General features: G+C 58.9%; 3 protein-coding genes across 5 annotated transcripts; 2 read left to right on the top strand and 1 right to left on the bottom strand.

The window, feature by feature from the left end:
* Positions 1–3715: 3715 nt before the first annotated feature.
* Positions 3716–10263, top strand: ACHE (acetylcholinesterase (Cartwright blood group)). Its single transcript, XM_060173433.1, has 5 exons — positions 3716–3948; positions 5128–6196; positions 6327–6811; positions 9327–9496; positions 10015–10263. Exons 1-5 carry the CDS (start codon positions 3731–3733, stop codon positions 10134–10136), a joined length of 2064 nt encoding a protein of 687 aa, XP_060029416.1. The 5' UTR covers positions 3716–3730; the 3' UTR covers positions 10137–10263.
* Positions 10197–11145, top strand: UFSP1 (UFM1 specific peptidase 1 (inactive)). Its single transcript, XM_060172316.1, has 2 exons — positions 10197–10220; positions 10265–11145. The coding sequence occupies exons 1-2, from the start codon at positions 10197–10199 to the stop codon at positions 11111–11113; spliced, it is 873 nt and encodes a 290-aa protein (XP_060028299.1). The 3' UTR covers positions 11114–11145.
* A 2-nt stretch (positions 11146–11147) lies between these two features.
* Positions 11148–24030, bottom strand: SRRT (serrate, RNA effector molecule). Of its 3 annotated transcripts, none has more exons than XM_060173431.1 (20): positions 23778–24030; positions 23534–23676; positions 17115–17243; positions 16873–17019; positions 16584–16772; positions 14885–15054; positions 14616–14797; positions 14431–14526; positions 14240–14354; positions 14001–14149; positions 13794–13855; positions 13643–13721; positions 13366–13554; positions 12612–12785; positions 12375–12528; positions 12092–12285; positions 11846–12002; positions 11621–11722; positions 11414–11537; positions 11148–11340 (listed from the first exon to the last, which is right to left on the bottom strand). In XM_060173431.1, exons 2-20 carry the CDS (start codon positions 23653–23655, stop codon positions 11265–11267), a joined length of 2610 nt encoding a protein of 869 aa, XP_060029414.1. In that variant the 5' UTR covers positions 23656–23676; positions 23778–24030; the 3' UTR covers positions 11148–11264. The 3 variants fall into 3 exon arrangements, with proteins under 3 accessions (XP_060029414.1, XP_007534863.1, XP_060029415.1); XM_007534801.3 differs by having other exon boundaries at positions 11621–11710; XM_060173432.1 differs by having other exon boundaries at positions 14001–14146; positions 23778–24029.
* Positions 24031–24439: the final 409 nt, after the last annotated feature.

The raw sequence follows: 24439 nt of genomic DNA, 5'->3' as shown, positions 1-24439 counted from the left end.
ATATATATATATATATATATATGTGAGAGCCCAGGAAGAGTGGAACAGTGAACCCCTCCATCCTGCAGTGAAACACCATCTCCCCATCTCAGGGAACTTGTGGATTTCCTTTAAAACTATCTACTGACCAGAACTGACTGCTAGCTATGTGGCCTCAGAAGAGAACTGAACAGAAATGTCTTGCTCCTTTTTCTTTTTTAAGAAGCTTGTTTATTTATTGGCTATAGACACAGAGAAAACAATAAGGGAAGGGGAGACAGAAAGGGAGAGAAAGACACCTGCAGCCCTCCATCACCACTCTTGAAGCGTTCCCCCTGTAGGTGGGGGGCAGGGTCTAGAAGCACACGGGGACATGGGTCCTCAGCCAGGTGCGTCACTGCCCCGTTCTCAGATGTCTCTTCTTTCTGGCCTCCTCTCCCTGGCACCCGAAGCCAGTTTACTAAAAGCCAGTGTGTGGTAAGAAACACCATCTGGGGCTCAGGGAGACAGCCCGCCTGGACAGTGTGCAATGACCAGGTTGGAGACCTACCTTCACCTCACGGAGGGAAGTCTCAGTGCTGTGGTGTCTTTGTGTGTGTTTGAAAATAAAAACAGCCTGGGGTAGGGTAGATAGCATAATTGTTATATAGAGACTCTCATGACTGAGGCTCCGAAGTCCCAGGTTCAGTCCCCACCCCACCCCCACCGCGCCACCATAAACCAGCGTTGAGCAGTGCTCCGGTTTAAAAAAAAAAAAAAAAAAAAAACAGCCTGGAGAGGTGAAGCCTCAGAGAAAGAAAGAGAGAAAGGAGGGAGAGAGGGAGGGTGAGCCAGGTGGTGGTGCACCTGGTTAAGTGCATACATTACAGTGTGCAAGGACATAGGGTCAAGCCCCTGGTCCCCACCTGCAGGGGGGGGAGCTCCACAAGTGGTGAAGCAGAGCTGCAGGTGTCTCTCTGTCTGTCTCTCTATCTATCTCCCCTTCCCAATTTCTCTCTGTCTCTGTCCAATAAAAAAATGAAAATTGAGAGCCCCCACACCTATGGACATCTAATCTTTGACAAAGGGGCCCAGACTATTACATGGGGAAAGCAGAGTCTCTTCAACAAATGGTGTTGGAAACAATGGGTTGAAACATGCAGAAGAATAAAACTGAACCACTGTATTTCACCAAATACAAAAGTAAATTCCAATTGGATCAAGGACTTGGATGTTAGACCACAAACTATCAGACACTTAGAGGAAAATATTGGCAGAACTCTTTTCTGCATAAATTTCAAAGACATCTTCAATGAAACGAATCCAATTACAAAGAAGACTAAGGCAAGTATAAGCCTATGGGACTACATCAAATTAAAAAGCTTCTTCACAGCAAAAGAAACCACTACCCAAACCAAGAGACCCCTCACAGAATGGGAGAAGATCTGTACATGCCATACATCAGACAAGAGTTTAATAACCAACATATATAAAGAGCTTGCCAAACTCAACAACAAGACAACAAATAACCCCATCCAAAAATGGGGGGGAGGACTTGGACAGAATATTCACCACAGAAGAGATCCAAAAGGCTGAGAAACACATGAAAAAATGCTCCAAGTCTCTGATTGTCAGAGAAATGCAAATCAAGACAACAAGGAGATACCACTTCACTCCTGTGAGAATGTCATACATCAGAAAAGGTAACCGCAGCATATGATGCAGAGGGTGTGGGGTCAAAGGAACCCTCCTACACTGCTGGTGGGAATGTCAATTGGTCCAACCTCTGTGGAGAACAATCTGGAGAACTCTCAGAAGGCTAGGAATGGACCTACCCTATGATCCTGCAATTCCTCTCCTGGGGATATAGCCTAAGGAACCCAACACATCCATCCAAAAAGATCTGTGTACACATATGTTCTTGGCAGCACAATTTGTAATAGCCAAAACCTGGAAGCAACCCAGGTGTCCAACAACAGATGAGTGGCTGAGCAAGTTGTGGTATATATACACAATGGAATACTACTCAGCTGTTAAAAATGGTTACTTCACCGTTTTCAGCCGATCTTGGATGGACCTTGAAAAAATCATGTTGAGTGAAGTAAGTCAGAAACAGAAGGATGAATATGGGATGATCTCACTCTCAGGCAGAAGTTGAAAAACAAGATCAGAAAAGAAAACACAAGTAGATCCTGAAATGGAATTGGCATATCTCACCAAAGTAAAAGACTCTGGGGTGGGTGGGTGGGGAGAATACAGGTCCAAGAAGGATTCAGAGGACCTAGTGGGGGTTGTATTGTTATATGGGAATCTGGGGAATGTTATGCATTGTACTTACTGTTGAATGTAAAACATTAATTCCCCAATAATAAAAAAAATAGTACTAAAAAATGAAAATTGAAAAAAGAAAGAAAGAAGAGGGAAGAGAGGGGAGGGGAAGTGTGGGGAGGGAAGAAGAGAGGGAGAGAGAAAAAGAAGGATGGAAGGAAGGAATCTAGAACCAATCCAGGTTCTATCATTTGGGAGAGGAGGAGTAAGGAGGTGAGGGAATGAGAGAGAGGAGAGAAAGAGAGAGGAGAGAGAGAAAAGGACGGAAAGAAACGATCTAGAACCAACCTAGGTCTTCTAGATTCGTCTTTCCACCCCTCCTTTCATTCCTCTAGAACCTGCAGAATCTGTGACCTGGGAGGTTTTGCAGTGGGCAGAACGCCAGACTTGCAAGCAGAAGCACAAGGTGCTGAGTTTGACCCCTGGCTTTGCATGTGTCCGAGTGATGCTCTGGTTGTCTGCTTACTCTCTCTAGTGAATAGATACATCTCTTTTTATAAAGATGACCTCCCCCCTCCCTTATAATCAGAGACGCCTGGCCCAATAGTCTGCGCTGGCCCGAGTTGGAGCTCTCCCACTTGCAAACCACAAGACGCCCAGTAAATTCTTAGCATTTTATTGTCAGCCTGAAGCATTTTCTGGGGCGGGGGACTGGGGAGGCGCCCCCCCTCCCGCGATGGCGCCCCAGTGACCGGGCTGCAGCCACCCCCAATCCCGGGCTGGCTGCCCCAAGGTGCTGAAGGTCCCGGGGCCTCGCTGCCAGTGCGGGGGCTCCCGAGAGCGGGGCGCGGGAAGTGGCTGGGGGCCCTCCCTGCAGCCCCGGCCCCCGCCGGGCCAGCTCCCCGGGTCCGAGAGACCATCTCTGGCGCCACCTGGCGGCCGGCTGCGGCACAGCCCGGGGCGGGGGCTGTGGGGCGGTGGCCGCGGGACGGCACCGCCCGGTAGGCAGGTGGGTGGGCTCCGGGGCACTCCCTGACGCCCCCTCCGGGAGACCCCCCCATATGCAACGTCCTGACGCCCCCCCACCAGCGGCAGAGCGTGCGCGCACCCGCACTCCTCAGCGCCCCGCAGTCCCGCGCGCGCTCGCCCCCGCGCCGAGCGGGGCCCCCCACCCCGGGGCTGCACACTCGCGGCTCCTTCTGGCTCCCCGCGCCCCTGAAGACCCCCGCCGCGACCCCCGCGACCCCCCCGCCAGCCCCCCCCACCTGCCGGCAGCCGCGGCCAATGAGCAACCGGCCTGGTGACGTCATGCCCACCGGACCCCCGGGGCGCGACCCACCCCCGGGGCTTCCAGAAGTTTCCGCGCCCTGCGGGCCTGAGGGTGTCCCCGCGTCACCCGCACCCTCGACCCTGCACTCCCCACCGGCCCCGCAGGTGTCCCCCCCCCGCGCCGGCGCTCCGAGCTGAGCTGTCACTGTGTCCCCGCGCCCGGCGCGCCGTCATCATGACGCGGCATCTGTCCGACCGTCCGTCTGTTGCGGGCGCGGCGTGTCCGGCCCGGGGTCGCGGTCCGCCGGGGAGGGGCGGGCGGGGGCGGAGACTGGGCGGGCGGGGCGGGCGGGGGCGCCGCCGGGGGGGCGTGTGCGGGGGGCAGCGCCGCTATCACAGTCGCTCAGCTGCGCCCCGGAACCGCGGCCGCCTCCAGCTCCCGCCCGGCCGCAGGTGAGCCCCGCCCGAGCCCCCCGCTTGCAGGGGGTCCCCGCGCGCCCCCCTCCCGGCTCGCCGCCCAGACAGTCCCCCGTCCCCGGCCCGGGTCCCGGTCCGCTGGCCGACGCCCCCGGCTCAGTAGCTGCGCAGGTCCGCGCTGCACCCCGTGCACCCGGTGCACCCGGTGCGCCCCGCTGCACCCCGCATCCCGAGGCGCCCCCACCTCCCCGGGGACATCGCTCAGTGCGTTGGGAAGGGGCGGTCGGCGGCGGAAGCCCCGAGTTATAATTAGCGGCGCTCGGGTTTCCAAGCTCTGCGTGGGGGGGGGGGGGCGCGACCGGCGGGTGCGGGGTGCAGGGCGGGGGGGGGAGGTGCGCCTGGGGAGTTCCGACCCGGGGAATTTTGATCCTTTTGGCTACTGAGGCCGGAACCGCAGCAGCTGCTGCCCCCAAAATAGTGCCCCCGCCCCCGCCGCCGGGGACCTCCAGGGACACAGGCGCCCGGGCTCGCCCTTCAGAACCACCACCACCACCCCAGCACTCTGCTCCCCGCAAGCCCCCCAGAAACCCCCTCCACCCCCAGGTTGCCGGCGCCGGGATTCCGGGCGGGTCCTTTGCGTGGTCTCTGCTGCCCCCTGCCGGCGACAGTGCGCAGCGCAGTGGCGGAAGGATGAGGACAGGACTCCCGGGGGCTCGGTGGAGCTGCCAGGGCGGGGCGGGGCGCGGCCCAAGGGCATCAGGCCGGCAGGGCCTAGGCCCCAGAGCAATGCAGAATGTGGACGCCCCCCGAGGGTGTAGAGCGCCCACACTTTGCATGTCCGCAGCCCTCGCCCCTTGCGTTGGCACGCTCAGCGGCAGCAGGGCCTTTTACTCCCTGAGGGTCCCTGGAGGCTCTTCCCATCGCTGGGCCGCGCCCCTGAAAGTGGACGGCAGCCTTGGGTCCCCTACCCAGCCCGATTGCCCCCCACCCCCGTGCCCCGCTGGGGTGTTTGAGGAGAGTGTCCCTGTCTCTATGGTCTGGTCCCCGTCCTGGTCGCCCTGCTTGTCCCCCTCCTGCCCCCTCATCTGTGCTGCCCTGGCTGGCTCCACCTCCTTCTCTGCGGCAGGGTGATAACCCCCGGGCAGGAGAGTCACTTAATCTGCCGGCGCCCGCGCTGCGCCCTCACCCGCCTGCCTCTCTCTTTCTCTCCTGCAGTGTCTGCCCGCCACCCACCGTGACCCTGCCAGCCATGAGGCCCCCCCTGGGCGCCCTGCTCCTGGCTCTGCTCCTGGGAGCTGGCACAGGGGCCAGGGGCCTGGAGGACCCCGAGCTGCTGGTCACGGTGCGTGGGGGCCAGCTGCGGGGCACCCGCCTCATGACCCCCGGGGGCCCTGTCTCTGCCTTCCTGGGGATCCCCTTCGCTGAGCCGCCAGTGGGCCCCCGGCGCTTCCTGCCCCCGGAGCCCAAGCGGCCCTGGGCGGGGGTGCTGGATGCCACGGCCTTCCAGAAGGTCTGTTACCAGTATGTGGACACCCTGTACCCTGGCTTCGAGGGTGCGGAGATGTGGAACCCCAACCGGGAGCTGAGCGAGGACTGCCTGTACCTCAACGTGTGGACACCACACCCACGGCCCCGGGCCCCCGCGCCAGTGCTGGTGTGGATCTACGGGGGCGGCTTCTATAGCGGGGCCTCCTCCCTGGACGTGTACGACGGCCGCTTCCTGGCGCAGACCCAGGGCGCCGTGCTCGTGTCCATGAACTACCGCGTCGGGGCCTTCGGCTTCCTGGTTCTGCCAGGCAGCCGCGAGGCCCCAGGCAACGTGGGGCTGCTGGACCAGAGGCTGGCCCTGCAGTGGGTGCAGGACAATGTGGTGGCCTTCGGGGGGGACCCCACCTCTGTTACACTGTTCGGGGAGAGCGCCGGTGCCGCCTCGGTGGGCCTGCACCTGCTGTCGGCGCCCAGCCGAGGACTGTTCCGCCGGGCGGTGCTGCAGAGCGGAGCCCCCGGGGCGCCCTGGGCCACAGTGGGTCTGGGGGAGGCCCGGCGCAGGGCCACACTGCTGGCCCGCCTGGTGGGCTGTCCCCCGGGGGGTGCGGGGGCCAACGACACGGAGCTGGCAGCTTGCCTGCGGGCGCGGCCGGCACGGGACCTGGTGGACCACGAGTGGCACGTGCTGCCCCAGGAGAGTGTCTTCCGCTTCTCGTTCGTGCCCGTGGTGGACGGGGACTTCCTCAGCGACACGCCCGAGGCCCTGGTGGAGGCCGGCGACTTCAGAGGCCTGCAGGTGATGGGTGGTCAGCTTAGGGTGGGCCTCTTTCTCTCCTTCCTGCCCCTGCCCAGCCTAGAATCTTCCTCCAGGGTCCCAGACCGCTAACTGTCCATCTCTCGGGTTCTCTGTCTTGTCTGTCCCCCAGGTGCTGGTGGGCGTGGTGAAGGACGAGGGCTCCTACTTCCTGATCTACGGGGCCCCCGGCTTCAGCAAGGACAACGAGTCTCTCATCAGCCGGCCACAGTTCCTGTCCGGGGTGCGGGTAGGGGTGCCCCAGGCAAGTGACCTTGCCGCGGAGGCTGTGGTCCTGCAGTACACAGACTGGCTGCACCCCGAGGACCCCAGGCTCTTGCGGGACGCCATGAGCGAGGTGGTGGGCGACCACAACGTCGTGTGTCCTGTGGCCCAGCTGGCCGGGCGGCTGGCCGCCAGGGGCGCCCAGGTGTACGCCTACCACTTCGAGCACCGTGCGTCCACACTGCCCTGGCCCCAGTGGATGGGGGTGCCCCACGGGTACGAGATCGAGTTCGTCTTCGGGCTGCCCCTGGACCCCAGGCTGAACTACACGCTGGAGGAGAGGGCCTTCACCCAGCGCGTGATGAGATACTGGACCAACTTCGCCCGCACGGGGTCAGCAGGGCCGGGGGGTGACACACAGATGTCGGAGGGGGACAGAAGCAGAGGTGGGAGAAGAGATGGGGGGGGAGAAGGGAAGAGGGAGAGAAGGAAAGAGGGAGGGGGGGAGAGGGAGAGAAGGAGAGGGAGAAAGAGGAGAGAGGGAGAGAAGGAGAGGGAGAGGAGAGAGACAGGGAGAGGAAGAGAGGACTGGCTAAGCCAGAGCTGGCTACCCCCACTCCCCAACCAGTTTATGGGGCCTGTCAGGAGATGTGATGTGTGGGGTGGTTTTGTTTTAGAGACAGCGTGGAGGGCCAGGCAGTGGTGCACCTGGTTGAGCACACATGTTACAGTGCACAAGGACCTGGGTTCAAGCCCCTGGTCCCCACCTGCAGGGGGAAAGTTTCATGAATAGTGAAACAGGGCTACAGGTGTCTCTCTACCCCTTCTCCCTTGATTTCTCTCTGTCTCTGTCTAGTGAATAATCAACTAAATAGTTTTTTAAAAGAGAGAGACAGGGTGAGAGACCACAGCACCGAAGCATCTTCAGTATATCATGTATATATCATGATATATCATGTATATGGCAAAAAGCACACTGTCCAAGTGAGCTGTTCTGCTGGCCCAGTGTGGGTTTGCTACGCTGCATTTGATTTTTATGAGTGAGACAGACAGGTGGACCAGAAGGAGGTTCTCTCTGCTCCAGTGCTGTGGGTGGAGCCTGGGCCTTGGCCCTGTGTGCAAGCCCTCTGGAAACACTGTCTTCCCTGTTTAAAGTGTTTTATTTATTTACCAGATAGAGACAGAAATTGATAAGGAGCACACACACTGCGGGAGAAACACCTGCAACATGGCTTGTGAAGCTTCCCCTCCGCAAATGGGGAACAGGGGCTTGAGCCTAGGACCTCGTGAGCTTTGCCAGGTGTGCCATTGCCCACCCGACCTCTAAATGCTTTTTTTTTCCTTGAGACAGATGTTTTTAACTTTTGTTCTTTTTATTTTCTTTGTATTTGACAAGAGAGAGAGAAATTGAGAAGAGATATATAGAGGAAGAGAGAAAGACACCTGCAGACTTGCTTCAGTTTTTGAAGCAGACCCCCTGCAGGTGGGGAGCCGGGGGCTTGAAGCTGAATCCTTGAGCATTGTACTGTGCGCACTTAACCGAGTGCGCCACCTCCTGGCTCCCAGACTTATTTACTTATTTATTTATTCTAAGATTTATATATTGTAGCCTGGGAAGTGACACGTTGATGAAAGCACTGGACTTGAAACCATGAGGTCCTGAGTTTGTCACACATGACAGAGATCTGGTTCTCTCTCTCTTCTGTAAATTTATTATAGTTTTAAAAATCATCTTATTTATTTATTATTGGACAGAGACAGAAATTGAGAGGAGAGAAGGAGGGGCTGGGAAAACAGCATAATGATTCTGCAAAAAGACATTCATGCCTGAGGCTCTGAGGTCCCAGGCTCAATCCCCAGCACCATCATAAGGCAGAGCTGAACAGGGCCCTGGTTAAAAAACAATAATAATAAGTAAAAGGGGAGGAGAAGGTAGAGAAGGAGAAAGACAAAGAGACACCCACAGCCCTGCAGGTGAGGACCCGAGGCTTGAACCCGAGTCCCTGTGCATTGTGATGTGTGTGATCACAGGTTTGCCACCACCTGGCCCCTCCTGTGTAAATATTAAAACATACATATTGGAGAGAGCGAGACGAGGTACTGCTCAGCTCTAGCTCATGCAGTTTTGGGAATCGAATTTGGGGCCGTGTGCATGCAGGTCCTGTGTGCCACCTCGCCTGCCCAAATGTGATATCTAAAAATTTATTTTTCTGATGAAGGGGCTGACTTGAGACCGCATAATGGTTAGGCAAAAAAAGCTTTCTAGGGAGTCTACCGTGCACAAGGACCTGGGTTCAAGTCCCTGCTTCCCATCTGCAGCTGGGAATCTTCAAAAGTGAGAAAGCAGGGCTGCAGGAATCTCTGTCTGTCTTTCTCCCTCTCTTTCATGCCTCTCAACTTCTTTCTGTATTCTAAATATACACAGAAAATATTAGAGGAATAAAGCTTTCAAAAGAATAAATAAAGGGGGGTCGGGTGGTGACGCAGTGGGTTAAGCTCAAGTGGCGCAAAGTGCAAGAACCCGTGTAAGGATCCCATTTCGAGCCTCTGGCTCTCCACCTGCAGGGGAGTTGCTTCACAAGCAAAGGTGTCTATCTTTCTCTCCCCCTCTCTGTCTCCCCCTCCTCTCTCTATTTCTCTTTGTCCTATCCAACAATGACAACAATAATAACAACAACAATAAAACAAGGGCAACAAAAGGGAATAAATAAATTTAAAAAAAAAAAAAAAGCTTTCCTGCTTGAGGCACCAACGGGCCCAGGTTCAATCCCCAGCACCTCATCAGCCAGAGCCGAACCAGGGACAAAGAGGGAGCAGGATGGCCCAGCAAAGGGAGGGAGGGCAGAGTCGGAGGCTCCCTGTTCTGTCTATCCCCACGCCCCTACCCCGGGCTGCTTCCCTTCCACAGGAACCCCACAAACCCTCCGGACCCCAAGGGCCCGCAGTGGCCACGGTACTCAGCCGAGGCACAGCAGTACGTGAGCCTGAACCTGCAGCCCCTGGAGGTGCGGCGCGGGCTTCACGCCCAGGCCTGCGCCTTCTGGAACCGCTTCCTGCCCAAGCTGCTCAGCGCCACCGGTAGGCTGGGGGGGCGGGGGGACTGGGGGTCTGGGGGCGGGAGCCCGGATGACCGGCTTCTTCCCCCAGCCGGTCCGACCCCCTGCACCTGCTCGGGCCCCGCCCCCGGGCCACGGCCCGGCCTCCCCTCGCACCTCCTCCTCCTCCTCCTCCTCTGCTCCGGGCTCCAGCCGCTGTGACCTGCCCCGGCCTCTGCAGGAGGGTCCGCTCAGAGACCTGCGACCCTCAGACAGCACGGGGTGGGTGGGCGCAGGCTGAACCCCCAGCCGTCTCAGGGACCCCCTCTCGCTAATGCAAATGGAAATCCAGTTTTTATTTTTATAAAACGATTCTTAGCAGCCTGAGCCTGGTGTTGGGGGGCAAGGGGGCGTGGCCCAGGTTCACCGCGAGGCTATAACCCGCTACCGTTTCTGTCTCTTCCCCCCTCGCCCACCCCACGTTCCTGTGTAACCCCCGCCCCCGTGGCCCCCTCCCCCTCCCGCATGGCCTGGCCCCCCGGTGCCCCCGCCCCGCCGCAGACACCCTGGACGAGGCGGAGCGCCAGTGGAAGGCGGAGTTCCACCGCTGGAGCTCCTACATGGTGCACTGGAAGAACCAGTTCGACCATTACAGCAAGCAGGACCGCTGCTCGGACCTGTGAGGCCGCTCCCTCCCTGCCCTGGGGGGCACAGCCGGCCCCGCCCCGGGCTCCGCCATCTGCATGCCTCGGCGAGCCCCTCCCGCGGTGCCTTCGCCCCTCCGGGCTGCCAATAAACTGTTACAGCCAAGCGGTGTGCGCGCCTGGGCCGGGCGGGGGGGCGGGGACAAGGGCGGGGACGGGGTGCACCGGGGCCGGCCCACGAGGCAATAGCCCCACCACTCGGTGGCAGGCCCCGCCCCGGAACCGGCGCCTGCGCGGTAGGCCGTGGCGCCCGGGGCAGGCCGGGAACCCGGAAGCGCCCTGCGGGAGAAGCGCTGGAGCCGCTGCGTGACGTGCACCTGGGCCTGGCTGCGCCGCCTGGGCGCCAGGCCCTGCTCACTGGCCACTACCTCTACTTCCACTACGGCTGCGATGGCCTGGACGACCGCGGCTGGGGCTGCGGCTACCGCACACTGCAGACGCTGTGTTCGTGGCCTGAGGGCCGCGCAGCGGGCGTGCCCGCACCGGATGCGGTGCAGGCGGCTCTGGAGGCCATGGGCGACAAGCCGCGAGGTTTCCGCGGCTCCAGGGGCTGGATCGGCTGCGTGGAGGCCAGCCTCTGCCTCGAGCACTTTGGGGGGCCGCGCGCGCGCCTGTGCCACGTGCTCCCAGGAGGGATGCGCGCGCAGCTGGAGCCGCTGTTCACGCACTTCGAGGGCGGCGGGGGGCCTGTGATGGCAGGCGGTGGCACGGACGGTGCGGCCAAGGCGCTGCTGGGCGTGAGCCTGGGGCCCGGCTCCTGTGCCCACGTGCTGCTGCTGGACCCGCACTGCTGGGGCGCCCCGAGAAGCCCCCGCGAGCTGCAGGACGCCGGCTGGGTGGGCTGGCGGGATGTGAGCTTGGCCTTCGACCCCGACTCCTTCTACAACCTGTGCCTGACCAGCCGCCCAGACCCCGGGCCCCACCCCCCGCTGCAGGCCCGCAACTTGGCGCAATAAAGTGGATGCAGCCCCCTCGGGGCCTCACGAGGGCTGAGGACAATCACTGTGCTTTTATTGGCAGTAGGGCAGAAGGTACAAAAAGTTCTGAGCTGAACGGGCGGGACTAGGCAGTCACAGGAAGGACGGGAGATGGGGTGGCTCTCAGGACTCAGAAGAAGTCCACGTCGTCCGGAGCGTCCAGGTCTCGATACTCCACGATGGCCCGGGGGTCCCCGCGAACCATCCTGTGAATGGGGAAGAGGTCAGCGGGCTGCAGGCGGGGGTGGGTGGGTGTGGGCGTGGGCGCCATGCACTCACCTGTTGCGGGGCTTCCCGGGGTAGCCGCCCTGGCCGCGGAAGGCATCGTAATTGCCACGGCCAGCACCGTAGGGAGCGTGGGGATACGGGGGTCCTCCCGTGGGCACTGCAGGACGCACGGCACCTACACAGAGACCAGTGCGGGGCTGGAAAGAGGCCAGGGCCCAATTCCTCCCTCCAGCCAAGCCGCCTACCCTAGGCTCTCACCTCCATAGCCCAGAATGGGGGGCCGGGGCTGGCCATAAGGCATCAAGCCCTGCGGAGTCTGGTGCGGATAGGGGAGTCCCGGGGTCAGGCCTGGGGGGAGTACAACACGGACAGGAACATGAATTACTGCGGAGAGGGGGGCGTGTGGAAACTAGGGACTGCCAGCAGGGAAGAGAAGCAGAGCTGGGGGAGGGGGGGAACAGACCCTCACGGATCATATCTTACTCTGGGCAGGGCCGGGGGGCTGAGCCGGCTTGATCTCAGGCAGAGCCGGGCGCTTGGCATCCGTAAGGAAGTTGTTGAAAAATGCCACCTCCTTCTTCACTTCCTCAATCTTCTCTGCATGCTTGTTGAAGATATGTTTGCGCACAAACTCGGGGCCCTGGGTGAGGAGAGGATGGTTCTCCAGCTCCCTGACCCCATCCAGGAGGCTTGACCCCACCCCCCAGCCTCTGAACTCGCCACCCCAACCTTGAATTTCTTGCCACTGAGCGGGCACAGCCACTTCTCCTTGCCCAGCTCCTGGGTGTTTGAGGTGACAAACTTTTCCACTTCCTGCTCGGGGTCTTTGCGCCCCATCTTCTGGGCCTCCTCCTCGGACAGGGACTCTCGCACGCTCAGCAGGGGAGTGAGCTTCTCCTCAAAGGTCTTCTGCCACTCCAGCACTGTAGTTGGGAGAGGGGGGCAGGCTCAGCAAAGGCTAGGGGCCTGTGGCTAGGGGCACAGGCTGAGCCCAGGGGCGACGAGCACTCACCTTCCCCGTGGCTGATGCGGTTGGGCGGCATGGGCCCCCGCACGTGGATGATGCCGCAGCGGTTGGGCATCTCGTCCTCGTTGGGGTACTCACAGGTGTTGTAATAGTCCAGGGAGTGCACCACGCGCAGATACAGCAGCAGCTTGTCCAGCACCTATGGGGCAGAGCTGAGCGCCTTCACCCCCGGCTTCCCAGCCCCACCCCGGGGTGTGCCCCAACCACCACGTGCGCACCCACCTTGATCAGCTTCTCATCCCGCTCCACGTTGATCTCGGCTGGGTTCCCCTCCTTGGGAGGCTCCTCAGGGGGGGCGCCCCCACTGCTCCCCAGCAGCTCCTCCTCCTCGGCGCTCACCTCCTCAATCAGGTAGTCCGTGATGTTCTTCAAGATGGGGTTCTGTGAGGGCAGGCTCTGGAAGGGAGGAAGAGCAGGGATGTGAAACCAAGGGCATGCCTGGACAGGTGCCTCTGCCCAACCATTCGTGCCGCCCTAGCCTGCAAGTGACCACTGGTGTATCGGCCAGGCTGGGGTCTGGGTGCTGCCCAGGCCAAACTGCCCAACTCAAGTCTGGAGGCCAGCATGGAGCCCGGGCCCCCACTGTTGTATGCTTTACATTGGTTTGTTCTAGCTCTCCCCCGCCAAGAGAATTGGATCAGTCCTGTTAGTTTCGCGGGCCTATTTGGCCCCGCCCCTAAGAACCCCGACAGAGTTCCAGAGTGGCAGATTTAAGAGTTCTTGGCGCCGCCGTGGGAAAGAGGCAGCAGAGTTCTGTTTGGTGATTAGTTTGGTTTAGTTTATGAATCGTTGTTCCTGAATAAAGAAATACAGCTTCCCTGCCCAGCCGTATGTCTCTGTTACCTGCCCGTGAAGCTAGCCCGGCCAGCAAGAGCCGCCGAAATTTTAACAACACCCCACCCCACCGGGGTTGAGGCATTTTTTTCTCTCCATCTGAAAGTCAGCTCTCATCCCACTACACGCACGAGCCACTCACCGAGGGCTGAGGCGGCGTCCCTGGCTCCGATGCCCAGAGCTGGGTCCTGTCGTCTAGCGTGTGGATCAGCTTGGCCGCCAGCTTAATGTCATTGCGCACGATCTGCTTGTGCTGCGTGATGCCGTTGATGTTGCGCACACGACGCGTCAGGTCTCTGTTCACACCGGGGCTCAGCTCACACTCACGGAGCTGCAGGATACGGGCTCTGAGCTCAGCTCCAGGCCTCAGGGTGGACAGGCACCCCCGCCCTGTGCACCCCCTGGCCCCCAACACTCACACGGATGTTCTGCAGGTTCCAGCAGATCTCCTTGATGTTGACGCTTCGGTCAAAGGTCACCCAGCCTCGACGGAAAAACCTGAAGGAGACTGCGGGTCAGCGTGTCCCGGGTGGGCCCCCAGTCCCCAACCCCTGCCCCGCCGGGCCTCACCTCCTCTCAGGCTGGGGCTCCGACAGCGCCACACGCATGAAGCCAGGGTACCGCTTACAGAGCTGGAAAAGCAGATAACAGACTTGTCATCAGAGTCACTTCTTCCCTGGGCCCCACAGCCCAGAACCCAAACCACCAGCTACAGACAAGAGCCGAGGCCCCGGAGCCAGCAGGTGTGGGAAGCCAAGGCCACAGCCTCCAACTCACAGCTACAATTTCGGCCCTGGAGATGTTGGGTGCAATGTTCCGCATGAAGAGGGAGCAGGTCTTGTGCAGTGGCCGGGGCTTCTCCAGCCCAGGCGTGTCCTTGGGCTTCTCCCGCTCCTCCTCCTGGGGCTTCTCCTTCGGCACTTCTTCTGTTCGTGGGGGAAGGAGGGCAGTCAGAGGTGGTCACCCCTCCCTCAGCACTCGCATCCAACCCGAGGGACAGGCCACCCTGCCCCCACCTGTCTCCTCCTTCTCCTCCTCGGCCTGGCCGCTCTCGGACTCAGACTCCGACTCCGACACGCTGCCCTCGTCAAAGCTGTCATCACCACTGTGCTTCCTGTTCCGCTTCTTGCTCTGTGGAGGTGTCAGGAAGGGGGGTGTCAGTCAGGGGTCCATGCTCCCTCCCCACAGCCCCGAGCGGGCAGCCCACCTTCTTGGCTTCCTTCTCCGAGTCGTCCTTCTTCTCCTCTGCGTCACCATTACCCTCAGCCTTCTTGGTCTTGTCGTCAGCGGCTCTGTTCTCAGCCTGTGGGTGCGGGAGAGGAAGCTGACCCCCCTTCGGCCTTTGTTGGGAACCCCCCATCCCATCCCACCTCCCCCGGCCCCTCTCAGCACCTGCTTGCCCTCCTCCTTCTTGTCCTCCTTCTCCGAGGCCTTGCGCTCCCCATCCCCCAGGCCCAGTCCGGCCCGGCCCTCCTCCTTCTTGCCGGGCTCCCCGGGCTTGGCCTCCTGCTCCTCCTCCTCCTGCTCCAGGATACGCAGATCGTTCTCCGTCCCTCCTTCCATCTTGATCACGGCTGCCAGGGTGCAACAAGAGTAGTGATCCACTTGGACACCCTCCTGTCCCCACCCTGCTTCCCCACCCACCCCGAGCACGCACACACCTGCATCCAGCATCTTGACAATGGCGTCGGCCTTGTCAATGTCCAGAAGCAGGTTATCAAACCAGCCGGTCTCCATGAGGGACAGGAAGACCCGCAGCCGGTTCTGCAGGGCCCCCCGGGCTTCCTGCCTCCGCTTCCCCACCTCATCTGGGTGGTACTTAGACCGAAACCTGGGGGTAGATGGGTGGGCAGAACATTTACGGAGGTCCAGGGTGGGTCATGGGGGGCCTAGAAGTCAGGACATGATCCCATCCTCTCACCCACAAGGTCACAGGGGCCACCAGAACCACCCAACACCCCAAAAGGAACTAGAGTGTGTGCTCCGAAAAGATCCGGGAGAGCCAGGAGGGGAGAGTAGGCGAGAGGTGGGGCTGTGCACTGCGGCCCCCGGGGCTGCAGGAAAAGGCTCAGGATGAGGGCCCGGGCCCCAAACTCTAGCCAACATGGGCCTGCACCCACCAATGCCCTCCATCCCTGGGGGACAGAGGGACACCTGAAGCGCACCAGAGGAAAAGCCAAATGAGGCAGGATACCACTGTCCCCGTGTAAGATAAACGGGTGCCGGCCAGGGAGAGACCCCAGGAGAAACCAAAGTGCCCTCACCACCTCGGGCCACGCCCACAGGAGAGGGAGAGAGAAGGGAGAGGAGGGAGAGAGAAGGGAGAGGAGGGAGGGGAGAAAGGGGAGAGGAACTGGGAGAGGTGGTGGGATGGAACAGACACACAAGACAGGAAATCCAGAGGAGAAAATTTGAGAAAGTCCCAGAAAAAGAGAACGAAGGGCAAGAGGACAGGCCAGACAGACTGGAAATGCAGAGGTGAAGTGTTAGGGAACAAGGGAGAAGAGGCAGGCAGACAGACAAGACAGACAGACAGACAGACGTGGGAGAGGAAGCAGGGCCAGACAGAACCACGAGTTGTAAGAGAAAGGAGAGCCGCAGGCATCACCTCCAGGATCTTTACCTTGGCAGCTTGGTCAAACAGAGCTCAAGACTTAACTAGCCGTGCCCGGGCCCATGCTGGCTGAAGGGCCACCGGCTGGCTCCTGGCTGGGCGCCCGGCCGGACGCCACCCCCGCGGCTGCGCGGAGGAGGCCCTGACTAGCTAGCTGCCTACGTGATCACGTTCAGCTAGGCGCTGCATTGTGCACAGCGAGCCCTGCCTGCCTGCCTGGCCGGGGCGCGCCGCTCAGCCCGGGCTCATGTGAGGGCGGGTATGGTGGGGGTGGAGGTGGGTTTGCTCCGAGCTCCGACGATGAGCGGGTGTAGTTCCCAGTTCTGGCTCTTTTCAAGGAGGAGGAGCAGAAAGAGGATGAGGAGGAGGAGGAGCAGGAAGGGGGGAAAAGATGGTTGATTAAAATCAAAACATCCACAAAAGGAAAAAAGTTAAAATTCTCTTTGTTGTCAAACGACCCTGAGAGCTTGGCTTTCTCATCTGGATTCACTCGCTCTGGGGAGGACACCACAGCCACCGGGTCCTGGCGACTGGGGACGGTGTGGTCCCACACCATCACGGGGCAGGCCGTCCGTCCATCCATCCACTGCGGGGGTGGGGGAGGGTGGGGGGAACAGGTGGCCCTTGCAGGGGCCTGGAGGTGCCCGGCCCGGGACAGCAGGGCCGAGGCAGGAGTGCGTGAGGAGCCTGTTCCCACCCCCACCCTGAGAGAGGCAGAAGCAGGGAGGCGGGAGGGCAACGCTCACCACTCCTCGTCCTTGTGGGCCAGGAAGAAGTCCTGCATCTGCTGTCGCCGGAAGTCCAGCTTGTAGTCATTGTAGCGCTTCACGGCCTCCGTCTCATCAACAGAGTCGTCCAGTGAGAGCAGGAATTCCTTGAAGGTCTTCATCACGGGCGGGGGCACCCCCAAGTCGATCTCCGCAATGCTACCCAGCCTGGCGGAGGGTGGGAGTTGGGGGGGGGGGTTATCGGTCACGGGGAGGCAAGACGGGGCGGCGTTGGCCCAGCCCTCCTGGCACCCGAGTGCAGGCTTACCTGGCCTGGATGGGAAGGACGTGGTGCTGCATGATGTGAACATCGGGGTGGCCCCAGGGCTGGGGGGGCCCGTAAGTGGGACCCCCACCACCCCCAGCGTAGGGCATGTCGTAGCCGCTGTGGTAGGGGTCAGAGCTGTGCTCGTCCCTGGGGGCGGGGGCACAAGTCAGGCACAGCAACAGGGGCTGCCCCCACTGAGTAGGAGGGGCTCTCCCCCCCCCCCCCCAGGCTCTGGCACTTACCAGTCTCTGCGCATACGCTTCTGTGGGGGGCTGAGCTCATGGCGAGGCGGCGAGAAGCGCTCCCGCCGGTTGCGGTCATAATCGCGGTATTCGCCCCGGCTGCGACGCTCGCGGCCCCGGTCCCATTCCCTGCGGACACAGGCCAACTGACTGGGCACCACCCCGGGGGCCACAGCCACCCGATACCACAGCCTTCTCCCCTGCAAACCTGACCCCATCCCTGTGGGAGGCTGAGTGTGAGGCCCCTCGGCACCTTCAGACCCGACCCCACTCCAGGGCCCCACCCACCACCCCTAACCTGTAGCCCAGGAGCCTCGGCCCGGGTTTGCGGAGCCACTGCGCTGCCCCTTGTGCCCTTGTGCCCTTAGCAAGGCTGGAGAGTTAGAGTTCTCTCCTCCATGTGAGATCAGAAAAAAAATGGTTGTTTTTTTAAATTTTATTTACTCCTTTTCGTTGGCCTTCTTTTTTTCTATTGTTTTAGTTATTGTTGTTGTTATTGATGTCGTTGTTGTTGGATAGGACAGAGAGAAATGGAGAGAGATGGGGAAGACAGAGAGGGGGAGAGAAAGACAGACACCCACAGACCTGCTGCACTGCCTGTGAAACGACCCCCTGCGTAGGTGGGGAGCGGGGGCTCCGACCAGGTCCTTAAGCCAGCCCTTGCACTCTGCACCACCTGCGCTTAACCCGCTGAGCTACCGCCCAACTCCGTTATTATTATTATTTTTTTTACTACCAGGTTTTTTGCTTGGGGTTGTAATCTGATTACCACCACTCTAGGCAGACCCTTATTTTTTAATTGAAATATTTTTTAAAAATATTTTGTTTAGGGGGAACTGGGCGGTAGCGCAGCAGGTTAAGTGCACATGGCGTGAAGCACAAGGACTGGCGTAAGGATCCCGGTTCGAATACCCGGCTCCCCACCTGCAGGGGATTTGCTTCACAGGTGGTGAAGCAGGTCTGCAGGTGTCTTTCTCTCCCTCTCTCTATTTCTCTCTGTCCTATCCAACAACGACACCAATAATAACAATAACAACTACAACAATAAAACAACAAGGGCAACAAAAGGGAATAAATTAATTAATTCAAAAAATTTTTTGTTTGTTTAGTGGGTAGAGACAAAAAGAAATTAAGGGGCCAGGTGATGGTGTACCCGGTTGTGCACACATGTTACAGTGCTCAAGGACCCAGGTTCGAGCCCCTGGTCCCTACCTGCAGGAGGAAAAGCTTCACAAGTGGTGAAGCAGGGCTGCAGGTGTCTCTCTCCCTCTCTATCACCCCCTTCCCTCTCAGTTTCTGACTGTCTCTATCCAACAAATAAAGATTAAAAACAAAGGGCGGGGGAGACAGCATAATGGTTCTGCAAAGAGACTCTCGCGCCTGAGGCTATTAAGTCCCAGGTTCAATCCCCTGCACCACCGTAAGTCAGAGCTGAGCAGGGCTCTGGTGTTTCTCTCTGTGCCCCTCTTTCTGCATCTCTCTCAAAAATAAAAGAAATAAAAAATTTTTAAAAAAAGAAGTGGGGTGTTTGCTCAGTATCTAGAATTTGGCAAAGAAAGAATGAAAGAAATGGAAATTAATTAAGTGGAGGGAAGAGAAGAGATGGGGAGAGAGACACCTGCAGCACTGTTTCCCCCCTGCAGGTGGGGATTCAAGGCTTGAACCCAGGTCCTTGAGTATGGTGACACCTGGGCTCTACAGGCCCAGCACGCAATCTTGAGCTTTTTTTCTTCTACTGTTTTAATTGGATACGACAGAACAGAAAGTGAAGGAGGAGATAGGTAGAGAGACACCTATAGCCCTGCTTCACTGCTCCTGAAGCTCCCCCTCCCCAGCAGGTGGGGAGCAGGGGCTTGAACCCTGGTCCCTGTGCATGGTAACGTCTGCGCTTAACTGGGTGTGCCACCACTCCACCCCCAGACTCGGAAGGGAGACACCGATGCACCACTCCCAAAACTCCCCCTGGGTAGTGCGGCCATGCAGGGCCGCAGGCTTGGCCCTGGATTCTCACCTGTGGCAGAGCACAACCCCCAACCCCAACAGCCACTAGAGTTGTGCACCCACACAAAGTAGGTTTTCATGAAAAGTGACTTGAAAAAAGGGAATGAAACTGGGAGGAGAATAATGGCAGGAGTTTTTGGTCTAACTCCAGAACTGAGGCATTTCTGATTTTTTTTTCTAAATAAAAGCTGTAAGGATGCACCCCCACCCCCTTTCTGGAGTCTGACCCTCTGGCTTCACAAGGAGCCAGAGAAGCCCGGGAAGTTCCTCTTCACCCCCACGAAGTGCCCGCACCTGGAGAATGACAGTACAGGAGCGCCCCTCAGGAGAAGTAACCTTACTTTGATGTCTTCTATCCCCCAGGCAATAGAGCCAGAAATTGAGAGGAAGGGGTAGATGGGGGAAAGAAAGGCCTACAGGGCTTGAGTCACTGGTCAAGAGTGCACCCCACCCCCCACCAGGCGGTGGTGCACCTGGTCACCACCTACAGGGGGCAAGCTTCACAAGTGGTGAAGCAGTGCTGCAGATGGCTCACTCCCCTCGACCCAATCTGTCTTTAACCAATAAAAAAATTTTAAATTTAAGAGGTCAGGCGGTAGCACAGTGGGTTAAGGGCACATGACGCCAAGCGCAAGGACCAGCATCAACGGCGTAAGGATCCTGGTTCAAGCCCCCGGCTCCCCACCTGCAGGGGAGTCGCTTCACAAACGGTGAAGCAGGTATCTTTCTCTCCCCCTCCTCTCTTCATTTCTGTCCTATCCAAAAACTACAACAACAATAAAACAACATAGGCAACAAAAGGGGGGGGGGGGAAGCAAATTAAAAACAAATGTTAAAAAAAATATGAAAAGTGGGATTCACCCACTGCAGGTGGGGACCTGGTACTTGAATCTGGGGCCTTGTGGATTGTGAGTGATCAGCCAAGTTTGCCACCGCCCAGCCCCTTAAAAGGCATTTTTACATTTACCGATCTCTCCAAGGTCTGACTCTGAGACCTCTGTAGCCTCCTATTCACTTGGACAGTCAATCAGTAGTGATGTGTGATTTAGTTTACACACACAAACACGTGTGTACACGAATCTATTAAAAGAACATCTGGCTGTGTGCCGACACCTCTCAGTTAACTGCAGATGATCTGCACACAGGCCAGAGTGAGGTTCTGGTCTCCTGGGTGTCTCTCTTGTATAATTAAAAAAAAAAAAAAGATTTTCTTTAAACATTAACTTGATAGGACAATGTCTATGAGAAATTGAGAGGGAAAGTGGACAGAGACAGAGACACCTGTAGCACTCACTGCTTGTGCACCTTCCCCCTGTAGGTGGGGATGGGGGCTTGAACCCAGGCCTCTGTGCATGATAACCTGTGTGCTCAACCAGCCCCGAGCTCGTAAAATACACTTTTTTTTATTTGCTGAATAGAGACAGCCAAAAACCGAGAGGGAAGGGGGTGACTGAGAAGAAGAGACAAAGACACCTGCAACATTGCTTCACTACTTGCAAAGCATTCCCCCTGCAGGTGGGGACTGGGGCTCAAACCTGGGTCCATGTGCACTGTAACATGTGCGCTCAACCAGGTGCACCACCACCCGGCCCCTAAAATACACTTTTTGTTGTCCTTGTTGTTTTATTACTGTAGTCATTATTGTTGTTGTTACTGATGTCGTCGTTGTTGGATAGGACAAAGAGAAATGGAGAGAGATGGGGAAGACAGAGAGGGGCTACCGCCCAACTCCCTTAAAATACACTTTTTAAAGAGAGGATCCAATTTAAAATCAGACGGCCCCAGGGGACATTAAACACAATGTCTTCCTTTCTTCCTCTTTCTCCACAGCACTGCCCAGCTCTGGCTCATGGTGGTACCAGGGACTGTGCTTGGGGCCTTGGAGCCTCAAAGAAAAGCCTCACACCGGGAGTCGGGTGGTAGCGCAGCGGGTTAAGCGAGTGTGGCGCAAAGCGCAAGGACCGGCGTAAGGATCCTGGTTCGAGCCCCCCAGCTCCCCACCTGAAGGGGAGTCACTTCACTAGCAGTGAAGCAGATTTAGAGGCATCTGTCTTTCTCTCTCTCCATCTTCCCCTCCTCTCTCCATTTCTCTGTCCTATCCCCAACAGCAACGATGTCAGTGACAACAAGGGCAACAAAAAGGTATAAGTGAATAAATAAATATAAAAATATCTCTAAAACAAGAAAGTCTCATACCAAAGACAAAAAGGGCGCCTGGATGGAAGCCAGAGTCAGGGGCAGACATGCCCTGCACTTTGCCAGTTACATTCACCTCCTGGTCCCTGTGAGAAGTGTTTCTGCTTGAGGACACATTTAATGGTCTGGGAAGTGGTGTAGGAGAGCTCTGGACCTGCAAGCCCAAGAGCCCAGGAGAAAGCTGTGGCCTCTCTTCTCTCTCCCATTCTCTATCTCATCAAATAAAGGAGGGCTGGGAGACACCATGATGGTTCTCCAAAGACTTTCACGCCTGAGGCTCCAAGGCTGAAGGCCCAGCACCACCCTCAGCCAGAGTGAGCAGGGCTCTGGTGTGTGCGCCTCTCTCTCATTTAAAATGAAAAATAAGCAAAATGAAATTGATCTAGAGGGGTCAGGCCGGCTCAGCTGGTAGAGCATATTCAGAATCATGCACAAGGATCCAAGTTCAAGTCCCTGGCCCTCATCTTCAGGGGAGGTGTCACAAGAGGAAGAGCAGGTGTCTCTCCCTCTCTATTTCTCTCTCTCAAGCTCTAGGGAGGGGGAAGGAGGTAAGAGGAACCACCAGCATGGGGAATGGTGGGTCTACACAGGCACCAAGCCCCAGTGATAACCCTGGTGATAAAAGCAAAATAAAACAAGATCTTGAAGTAGAGAGGAAGGGAGAACCGGAGCATCACCACAGCCTCGGATGGAACTCAGGGCCTCTGGCTTGCAGTCCTACAGCTTCACCCACCAAAGCTGGGGTGGCCCCCATCTATGCTCAGGCAGCTCAGACAGCAGGGACAGGAACATCTGAGGGGCCACCGCCACACACAGCTGTAACACACAAGCACCCCACCACCAGCAGCAGTACCTGGGAACCAGCACTACAAGCAAAACAAACACAGCCCTGAAATGCCTGCTGTGTGTACCCCCTTGCACACAAAGTCTCAACTCCAGGTCTCCTTTCTGTCTCTCGGTCCCCACCACCTCCCCCCACACCTTGAAGGGCAATAACCACATCTTATCCAAGACTCAGAAACACTTGTGATTCACTCCCACCAGAGAAAACCCAACAGCCTCCATCCTAAAGAGAAACAGCAAACGTTCCACTACATTCATCTTCCAAAACAGAGCTGAATGAATGTTTGTGGTGACAGTTCTATTCATTTTATGTTGATGAAAAAAGAGGGAAAGACCAGAGCCCCGGTCAGCTCTGGCTGGTGGTGATGCCGGGCACTGAACCCAGGACCTCACGCAGAGCCTCAGGCAGGAAAGTCTCTTTGCAGAACCGTCAAGCTGCCTCCCCAGCCCTAGGCTGAGGTCAGGAGTTGAATCCCAGATCCCCAGCATCACTGTGCGGAAGGATGCCCTGGTTCCCTCCTCTGTCATAAGTAAGTCAACACAGGTGGTGCAGGAGCTGGCACTGTGGACAGAGTTGGACTCTCAGGCGTGAGGTCCTGAGCTCAGTCCTCCGGGAGGGATGCTCTGGTTCCCCTTTCTCGTCCCACTTAATACAAAGTCTTTTCAAATGTAGTAATAAGTAGGGCTGGAGCCGGGCAGAGGTGCACCCGGCTAAGCGCACACGCGCAAGGATACACGCAAGGACCGGGTTCGAGGCCCCGCTCTCCACCTGCATGGGAGCCGCTTCAAAAGCTGTGAAGCAAGTCTGCAGGTATCTCTACCTCTGTCCCTCTATCCTCCCTCTCAATTTGTCTATCCTAGCAAACGAAAACAAACAAGAAAGGGAAAAAAAAAAAAAGAGGGGGGAGCCAGCATAAGGGTTCTGCTGAGACTGTTCCCGCCTGAGGCTGCGAGGCCGCAGGTCGCACCCCCGCACCATCAGCCGGAGCTGAGCGGGCTCTGGGCCACACACAGACCCTCGACCCCCGGAGCGACTCAGAGGTAGCCTCCGGCTCGGCCACCGCATCGCAGGACGCAGAGAACGCGGACCCGGGGACCGACAATCGCAGGCTTCGCACCAACGTTCTCCGGGAACCTGCTGACCCCGGGGACTCCTCCCGACAAGCCGGAACCCCAACCACGCGCACCTGCTCCGCACACTGCGTGGCCCCAGAACCCTGCGCCCTGCGCCCGCACCCTCGGGCCCTGCACCCGCACTCCGCAGCCTGCACCCCCGCGCGCCCGGGCCCTGCTCCCTCAGATCGCGCACCCCGCAGCCCCAGGCCCTGCACCCTCAGGCCCTAAACCCGCGGGCACGACATCCGCACCCTGCGCCTTACCGGTCGCTCCAGTCGTCCCCGCGGCGCCGCTCGTCGCGCTCCCGGGAGCGGTCGTAGTCGCTGCGCTCCCTCCGGAACTTGTCGCGCCGCCTCCGGTCGTACTCGTCGTCGCTGTCAGCCATGGCGGCGAGGGCCGAGGGGGCCTGCAGTCCGGGGGGCGGAGGGGCTGTGTGAGCGCGCGGCGTGGGAGGGGGAGGGGCGTCTCCCGGGACCCCGCCCCCCGCGGCAAGGGCCCGCCCCCCACCTGCAGCGGCCGTTAGCCTCGCGCTCGCGGGCGGCCTTCCCGGGGCCCAGGACCCGCCCCTGGCGGCGAGCGCGCGCCGGAGGCCTGCGAACTGGAACTCGGGGCGAGGGGCCGGCGGGCAGGCCGGCAGAGCGGAGACCCCCGAGGCCGAGCGGTTGGCGCGTGCAGGCCGCGCCCCGCACTCAGAACTGCGGCCCGGAGAGTGACACACAAGCCGCGCGGGCGCCACCGTAAAGAAGCGACAGGGTGGGGGGCCTGAGGCCTGACGGGAGAGGGCGGGGCCTGCAAGTCTCGCGATCTGTGTTGAAGACACGGCGGGCGGGGGTGGGCTACGGGAGCTGGGCGGGGCCAAGCGCCGACGCGGGCGCGCTAACACGGAAGTGTTACGTCACTTACGTTTGCAAGCTCGGTCCCAGCCCCTGGACTGCGAGCGCCTGGGGCCTTAAAGGGGCTGCTGGGAGGCGTCCCTCAGCTCGCAGGGCCAGGGCTAGCGGGGTGTTCGCGTAGCTGGAGAGCTAGAGCGACCATTTTAAAGCAGCTCTCCTCCCACCATTTTGTGATTTATTGGTGCCTCCCTGCAAAACCTGGTGTTCCTGCTCTGCTCAGGGGCCTTCCAGCACGGCGGTGACACAGACTGTAGGAGCATCTGGCTGCTCCTCCCC

This window comes from Erinaceus europaeus, chromosome 15 (assembly GCF_950295315.1).
Source record: "Erinaceus europaeus chromosome 15, mEriEur2.1, whole genome shotgun sequence".
NCBI classification, from domain to species: domain Eukaryota; kingdom Metazoa; phylum Chordata; class Mammalia; order Eulipotyphla; family Erinaceidae; genus Erinaceus; species Erinaceus europaeus.
This window is presented reverse-complemented; position numbering and strand designations above follow the sequence as displayed.

Coding starts and splice junctions, on each gene's coding strand:
- ACHE (XM_060173433.1), top strand. CDS start 3,731: ATGACGCGGCATCTGTCCGACCGTCCGTCTGTTGCGGGCGCGGCGTGT. Junction 3,949..5,127: donor CAGCTCCCGCCCGGCCGCAG/GTGAGCCCCGCC, acceptor TCTCTCCTGCAG/TGTCTGCCCGCCACCCACCG. Junction 9,497..10,014: donor CAAGCTGCTCAGCGCCACCG/GTAGGCTGGGGG, acceptor GCCCCGCCGCAG/ACACCCTGGACGAGGCGGAG.
- UFSP1 (XM_060172316.1), top strand. CDS start 10,197: ATGCCTCGGCGAGCCCCTCCCGCG. Junction 10,221..10,264: donor CTCGGCGAGCCCCTCCCGCG/GTGCCTTCGCCC, acceptor GTTACAGCCAAG/CGGTGTGCGCGCCTGGGCCG.
- SRRT (XM_060173431.1), bottom strand. CDS start 23,655: ATGGCTGACAGCGACGACGAGTACGACCGGAGGCGGCGCGACAAGTTC. Junction 17,244..23,533: donor GGGGACGACTGGAGCGACCG/GTAAGGCGCAGG, acceptor CTGTGTCCGCAG/GGAATGGGACCGGGGCCGCG. Junction 11,538..11,620: donor CCCCATTCTGGGCTATGGAG/GTGAGAGCCTAG, acceptor GTCTCTGTGTAG/GTGCCGTGCGTCCTGCAGTG.